At 36.1% G+C, this 8,481-nt stretch overlaps 1 protein-coding gene across 1 annotated transcript; it reads right to left on the bottom strand.

The window, feature by feature from the left end:
- Nucleotides 1–6,831: 6,831 nt before the first annotated feature.
- LOC308342841 (olfactory receptor 2T29-like) lies at nucleotides 6,832–7,794 on the bottom strand (the record flags this gene model as incomplete). Its single annotated transcript, XM_080803497.1, has 1 exon — nucleotides 6,832–7,794. One exon carries the CDS (start codon nucleotides 7,792–7,794, stop codon nucleotides 6,832–6,834), a length of 963 nt encoding a protein of 320 aa, XP_080659623.1.
- Between the last annotated feature and the right edge of the window lie 687 nt (nucleotides 7,795–8,481).

Raw genomic sequence — 8,481 nt, 5'->3', positions numbered from 1 at the left:
TAAAATTTTAAAAAAGAAAAAAATATTTAGATTATTTTAAAAATTCTGTATATTATATATATAACATACAAAATTGTTGTTAATTGTTATTGATAAGGCTTCCAATCAACAATAGGCTATCAGCACTTAATTTTGGGGGGATTGAAAAATTATATATGGACTTTTTATTGTACAAGCGGGTTGGCAACTTTGAATTCCATATTCTTTAAGTGTCAGCCATAATGTCCTAAAATTCTTGAGTGTAACAGTTTTGTTTTTCTCGCTCTTTAGTTCTTTTTTTTTATGTTATGTTAATCACCATACAGTACCTCATTAGTTTTTGATGTAGTGTTCCATGATTCATTGTTTGCACATAACACTCAGTGCTCCATGCAATACCTCCCCTCCTTAATACCTATCACTTAGCTAACACATCACCCCATTCCTTTCTCCTCTGAACCCTTCAGTTTTTTTCCCAGGGTCCATAGTCTCTCAAGGTTTGTCTTTCCCTCTGATTCTCCCACTTCATTTTTTCCTTCCTTCTCCTAATGTGCTCCATGCTATCTTTATGTTCCACATATAAGTGAAACCGTATGATAATTGTCTTTCTCAGCTTGACTAATTTCACTCAGCATAGTATCTTCCAGTTCCATCCATGTCAATGCAAATGGTGGGTATTCATCTTTTCTGACGGTTACATTATATTCCATTGTATATATGGGCCACATCTTCTTTATCCATTCTTCTGTGGAAGGGCATCTCAGCTCCAACAGTTTGGTTATTGTGGACATTGCTGCTATGAACATTGGGGTGCATGTGCCCCTTCTTTTTGTTACATCTGTATCTTTGGGGTAAATGCCCACTAGTGCAATTCCTGGGTCATAGGGTAGTTCTATTTTTAAATTTTTGAGGAACCTGTTTTGAGGACTGTTTTCCGAAGTGGCTGTACCAACTTGCATTCTTCAGTTCTTAAATATACAACAGTACATCTCACTTCTCATACTTTATAAATATTTCTGGGACACATATGTAATAGAAAAAGTAAAAATACAAAACATTTTAGCAGCATCTAATAAAACTGAAAAGTGTATGGCCTATAACTAATTCTACTTATAACTACATACCAAAAACAATCTAGCTTATTGTATTTACATGTATACAGAGATTAACAGTGATATATATTTTACAATATTTTGGGGTAGCAAAAAGTAAAAGACATCAGTTTTTAATATAAAGAAAAGTGAATTGGGGGAAATTGGAGGGGGAGATGAACCACGAGAGACTGTGGACTCTGAGAAACAAACTGAGGGTTTTGGAAGGGAGGGTAGTGGGAGAGATGCGTGAGCTTGGTGATGGGTATTAAGGAGGGCACGTATTGTATGGAACACTGGGTGTGATGCATAAACAATGAATCTTGGAGCACTGAAAAAATAAAATTGAATTAAAAAATACTTGGAGTAATGACCATATGGAAAGATGTTAAATAAACTTTATCAGTAAACTATAACCCTAAATATGTAATCTAGATGAAAATGGTTATATTGACAAATATCTGTAAAGTGTAGCCAACATTCGTGGATGATTACATTGGGATTAATGCAGAAAAGAGGTAGACAGGCTTAAGGATTTTTACCAAGGTTTGGAGAACGACCAAAAGTCACACACACACACACACACACACACACACAAAAGGAAGCTTTCGCCAGCCTCGCTCCCAAGGGACAAGGGGAGTAGCGGTGGTTATCAGGTTCCATAGCAGCTAAAACTGCTGGAAGGATGACCACAGGTGAGGGCAGAGCTTCAGAGGGGAGGATCTTGGCCATTAACAGTCTCAGTCTGACAGACAATGCTGAGGGTATAAATAAAAAGATCTATGTCTTCTAACCTTTACTCATTTGCTTGGGGGCTCTCATTGGCAAACCATCCAGAAGGCTGAGGGGCAATTAACCCCTTCTGGTCACAGAACAAACATGCATGAGGGAGAGGATAAAGACTCTTCAGCACAATGATGTTTGTCCTCTTTCTTCACAGATTGTGGGAGCTAAATTGGTCTAGAACTATGTAGTTTGCAAATTAATACTTTGTAACAAAATTTAAAAATCATTGATTATCTGTCCTACCTAAGTAATCATTTATGTAAAGATATTTGTAGCAGACACTATTTTTTTTTCAAATAATTGCTATCAAGATTCAACAATGACCTCATTAAGCTTATTAATAGGTAATTTATTTTGGAATTGGGGACATATCCATCCTACAGAATATAACCCAGTCTCCAAGCACTGAACTGGTAAGATCTTAAATTAGCTCAATGAATTAAAACAAAACAAGACAAAACAAAACAAAACAAAACAAAAACAAAAACAAAACAAAACGAAACATGCTGCGGCCTGATTTTCTCACTAAAATAGAAGTTTAAATTACACAACTCAAAGATTTTTAACCATATCGTTAGAGGTTTTCATTTTCCAAACTCAGTGTCAGTCAGGTACACTAAATTGTATGTTTACAAATAATGACCTAAGAGGGGAAAAACAATTAAAACTATGTTAAATGTTAATTTTAATGTATCTGATTATGTTTAAGAAGCTTGATTCTTTAGCCATCCCTAGAAAATTGTTTTGCTCATTATGTTTCTTCAAATGTAATTTTTGAACACATTTAAGAAAGCAGAAATTTTATGAGAAAAATATTGGAAGATTTTCTATCCAATGAACAATAATATTAGTTCTGAATTTGGATGAAGAATTTCAATAATGGTCTTTAATGTGCTCTAAAGGATGTAGAAACCTGAAACCTTGTTACCATGGGATAGAAGTGATTCCTTTGGCTGGAGGTATCACTATCAGAAACACATGAATAAATTAAAAAAAATTGAAAATGTTAAACTATTTTAGAGCAGCTACTTATTTGATACTTGTAAGCAATGCATTTGAGAGCTTGTAGCTCTTCCATTTCAGTTTTTAACTCTAGATGCAGGAAATTTGAAACACAAATTCCAAGAATTAGGTGTTGTATATAATTTGATAAATAACTTTACCAACTACATAAAACTTGTAAACTTTTATTAGTAAAGACTGTGGAAATTGTATTTTAGACACATCACCTAAAAAGAAAACTAATTGTTCTAAAAACTTTCAAAGTGATTGTTGTTGTTGTTGGTGGTGGTTTTGTTCAAGATAAAGTTTTTGTTGTTGTTGTTGGGAAAATTGGACAGCCACATGCAGAAGAATGAAACTGGACCATTTCTTTGCACTACACACAAAAATAGGGTCAAACTGGATGATAGGCCTAAATATGAGACAGGAATCCATCAAAATCCTTGAGGAGAACATAGGCAGCAACCTCTTCGACTTCAGCCACAGCCACTTCTTACTAGACATGTCTCCAAACGCAAGGGAAACAAAGGCACAAATGAACTACTGAGACTTCATCAAGATAAAAAAAAAAAAAAAAAAAAAAAAAAAAAAACTTTTGCACAGCAAAGCAAATGGTCAACAAAACCAAAAGACAACTGAAAGAATGGGAGAAGATATTCACAAATTAAGGGTTAGTATCTCAAATATATAAAGATTTTATGAAACCCAGTAAGTTTCATGGAACAAATAATCCAATCAAGAAATGAGCAGAAGACATAAACAGACATTTCTGCCAAGAAGACATCCAAAAAGCAACAGACAAATGAAAAAGTGCTCAATATCACTTGGCATCAAGGAAACACAAATCAAGACCGCAATGGGATATGACCTCATACCAGGCAGAATGGTAAAATTAAGTCAGGAAATGACAAATGTTGTCCAGGATGTGGAGAAAGGGGACTCCGCCTACACTGTTGGTGGGAATGCAAGATGGTGCAGCCTCTTTGGGACACAACATGGAGGTGCCTCAAAAAGTTGAAAATAGAGTTACCCAATCACCCAACAATTGACCTACTGAGTATTTACCCCAAATATGTAGTGATCCAAAGGGACATCTTCTTCCTGATGTTTATAACAGCAATGTCCACAATAGCCAAACTGTGGAAAGAGCTCAGATGTCCATCAACAGATGAATGGATAAAGAAGATGTGATTACACACACACACACACACACACACACACACACACACACACACAATGGAATATTACACAGCCATAAAAAATGAAATCTTGCCATTTACAATAACATGGATGGAACTAGAGGATATTATGCTAGGTGAAATAAGTCAATCAGAGAAAGATAATTATCATATGATCTCACTGATATGTGGAATTTAAGAAACAAGGCCGAGGTTCATAGAGGAAGAGAAGAAATAAATGGATCAAGACAAAATCAGAGAGGGAGACAAAGTATAAGAGACTCTTAATCTCAGGAATCAAACTGAGGGTTGTTAGATGGGAGGGCAGTGGTCGAATGCGGAGACTGAATGATGGACACTGGGGAGGATATGTGTTGTGGTAAGTGCTGTGTGTTGTGTAAGACTGATGAATCACAGACTTGTACCCCTGAAACAAATAATACGTTATATGTTAATAATAAAAATAAAAAATAAAAATTTTTGAAATAAAAAAAATCTTTGTAATAATATAGCTCAATACCACATTTTGTTTTGTTTTGTCTCATTTTATTCTTCATGTCTGGGTGTTGTAAATGGAACCATGAAATGTATCATTATAGTTATAAAATTGAGGGGTGATACATACATTCTTAATTACTTTAGAGTGTCCATATTGTATTCAGTTTTATTGCAACAAAAAATATTGAGAATTGGTTTTCTGTTATTGTTTTCCAAAACACTGCAAGATCTTTGTTTTACAATCATGAACTGATCAAGTGTGTCAAGAGGAAAATTAATCCGTACTTTTGAAACTGTCTGATTTTTCACAAGTTGGACACAGCCCCATTATAAAATGGTAGATATATAACCATGTCTGTGGTTTTATGGACCAGGTTCGAAAGGCCCCACATATTCCAAATATACCTTTCCTCCATCCAGTCCATCCTGATGTCAAGGCATGGTCCATTCAATTTAGATCAACACCATCTACTTCACCATCTTCGCTCACTTCGTCTCTCTATTTGCAGTGCTGCACTTCCCCAAATGACCACTAATTCAACATTTCTAAAGTGCAGATCTAATCATTTTGCTACTGTTTGTAAAACTCTGGGTCACAGAAGGGCAAGAAAGAAGTCTATAAAATAAAGTAGGTAAGAATGAACGATTGAAACATTTATCCCTTATACTTTGCCAACCTTCAGGCCTTTGCACATGTTGTGCCTTTTCTGCGGCATATCGTCCCTGAGAAAGTCCCCTCCGCCACAGTCTCCTGTACTCATCTGAGGGAACATCTAGTCAACATTTGTACTGAGTTCCAGAGGCTGATCTCAGTCCCCTTTTTTGACCAAATTCATGTACCACAGATAGAATAGATGCGTACTTATGAGTCAGACACTTTCTGCATTAGCATCATATATATGATATTAGGCTTATCATACATTGTATAGTACCTATTTCCATATAAAATTATACAGGTTCAAATTCCTTGAAAACAACAACCATATAGTACTCAGATTTTAAACTCATTTAGCTGTTATTTTGGATTATAAGAGTTTAAGTATTTATTGAATAAATAACTAAGTTTGGATATTTGATATCATGCTTCTCTCCTTTTTTTTTTTAATTTCTTTTCAGCGTAACAGTATTCATTGTTTTTGCACCACACCCAGTGCTCCATGCAACACGTGCCCTCCCCAATACCCACCACCTGGTTCCCCCAACCTCCCACCTCCCACCCCTTCAAAACCCTCAGGTTGTTTTTCAGTGTCCATAGTCTCTCATGGCTCACCTCCCCTTCCAATTTCCCTCAACTCCCTTCTCCTCTCCATCTCCCCATGTCCTCCATGTTATTTTTTATGCTTCTCTTTTTTTTGTTTAATAAATTACATACTTCAAAACTCGGTTCAGACATCACCTCAAGCAGGGAATCTCCCCTAAATCTTCCTTTCGTTCTGAGTTCACATTTGTCCTACAGTTTCTTATGCAAGCATAGATGCTAAACCTACAGTTTAACCACTAGGTGCTTTCAGTTTTGGACCATGTCTACATAGTGCATATCATTGAGGTCTAGCAAATTAAGGGATGATACAAGGTAGGCAGATGACAGGATTGTCACAGTAATAATTAGTCACATTGAAATGAGCACATTTTGTAAGATTGTCAGCAAAAAGAATACAAAGTTGAAAAATGTAGGACAACTGATATTTTAACTGTTTGTGTGGAATAATTTTACACTTACAGAAGAGTAGTATGAATAAGAATGGTATAAACCACAGCCACATACCTTTTACCCAGACTCAACAGTTAGCTTTTATTTTTTAACCTCTTTCTCTTCATCACCCTTCTCTCACTCCCTCATTTCAATCAATTACATAGAATCACATGATTTTTCTTTCTCTAAATATTTTAATTATGTATTTCCTAAGAATATGGGTGTTCTAGAGAGTGAGAGTGAAGTTATCAACTTCAATAAATATAACATCACTATAATATAATTGTATGATATGTTTTGAAAGAATAAGAATTAGAAAATTAAAGAGTTTTTTTAAAAAATAAAAATAAAAAAATAAAAAAGAGGTTTCTTTTTTAATACAGGGAGGCAGTATATAAAAGTTTCCTACTATATAGTTTCTTTTTTTTTTTAATTTTACTTATTTGAGAGAGAGAGAGAATGAGTGGGTGGGAGGGGCAGAAGGAGAAGGAGAAGCAGACTCCTCACTGAGCAGAGAGCCCAGTGCACGGTTTGATCCCAGAACTCTGGGATCATGACCTGAGCCAAAGGCAGATGCTTAACCTACTGAACTATCCAGGTGCCCCTACTTTATAGTTTCTTGAAAGACAGGTCCCACATTCAACATTTTCTTCAGAGCTCCCATAACATCCTTATTTCTTAGACTATAGATCAAAGGGTTGAGCACGGGAGTGAGTATGGTGTAAAAGACAGATACCATCATGTCCTTCTCCGGTGTATGGTAGTAGTTGGGGAGCATGTAAGTATAAATGGCAGCCCCATAGAAGAGGATGACCACAGTCATGTGGGAAGAACAAGTGGCAAAGGCCTTCTTCTGTCCTTCTGCTGAGTTCATCCTATGGATGGTGATGAGGATAAAGTAGTAAGAGCCTGAAATGACTGTCACAGGAATGAGAAGCATAAGGACACAGCACAGGTACATGAAAATCTCATAGATGGAAGTGTCCGAACAAGAGAGTTTCAATACAGCAGGGACTTCACAGAAAAAATGATGTATCTCCCGAGATCTGCAGAAGGGGAAGGTCATGGTGATGGGAGTAAACAAGAAACCATCCACTGAGCCCAGGAACCAGCAGCCAGATGCTAGAAGGTGTAACACCCGATGGTTCATGAGGACAGGGTAACGAAGAGGATGGCAGATGGCCACATAGCGGTCATAGGCCATGGAGGCTAGAAGAAAAAATTCTGAACCTGCTAGTGTCACATAGAGAAACATTTGTATCCCACATTCTATGTCTGAGATCTTGTTCATACCCATGACTTGGTCCATGAGCATCTTGGGCACAGTAACAGAAATATACATCATGTCCATGAGAGATAGCTGGCTAATGAAAAAATACATGGGGGTGTGGAGGTGGGCATCAGAATGTATCAATAGAATCAAGATAGTGTTTCCAGACAAGGCCATTAGGAAAAGCACGAAAATGACCAAACAAAGGAGAGCTGGGTGTTTGGATTCACTGAAGATTCCCACCAGGATGAAATCTGATCTCCCAGTGTGGTTAGCTAGCCAGTTGGTGTTCTCCATGTGATTTCACCTGGGCAACCTAGGGAGGCTTTGGGATTAATGAATCAATCACGAAACACCACCCACTGAAATGAATGTGTTGAGAGAGAAAGAGAGAACGAGAACCCAATTATGTTATCAGAAAAAAATTCCATGGTTTTATAGATTTAGAGATTACAAATCATCTGTAATTATATAAATTTACCATTTGGGAGCTTGCATTGTTCATTGTACTGTGAGTTTTCCTTTTGCTATAGTATCCTTTACCAATAAGCATGTAAATTTTTTTAGTTTAGCTGTTGCCCTAACCAAACGCAAAAGATGAATCAAAATGTAAAATTAATATATATACATATATATGTATATATGTATATGTGTGTATATATGTATATGTATATATGTATACATATATATGTATATATGCATGTATGTGTATTTAAATTGTGTGTGTGTGTGTGTGTATGTATATATATATATATATATATATATATATATATATATAAAATCACCCCTTCTAGAATTTTTATTGTAGATAATCAAAATATCATTAATTAATCTCTCTGGTCTAAGAATCCCACAGAGTTTTTCTTTTTAAGATTTTATTTATTTATTCGACAGACAGAGATCACAAGTAGGCAGAGAGGGAGGCAGAGAGAGAGAGAGGAGGAAGCAGGCTCCCTGCAGAGCAGAGAGCCTGATGTGGGGCTC

Source organism: Martes martes, assembly GCF_963455335.1.
Source record: "Martes martes genome assembly, chromosome: 5".
Taxonomy (NCBI): domain Eukaryota; kingdom Metazoa; phylum Chordata; class Mammalia; order Carnivora; family Mustelidae; genus Martes; species Martes martes.
Note: the sequence above shows the minus strand (reverse complement) of the source record. Positions and strands in the feature narration are given on the sequence as shown.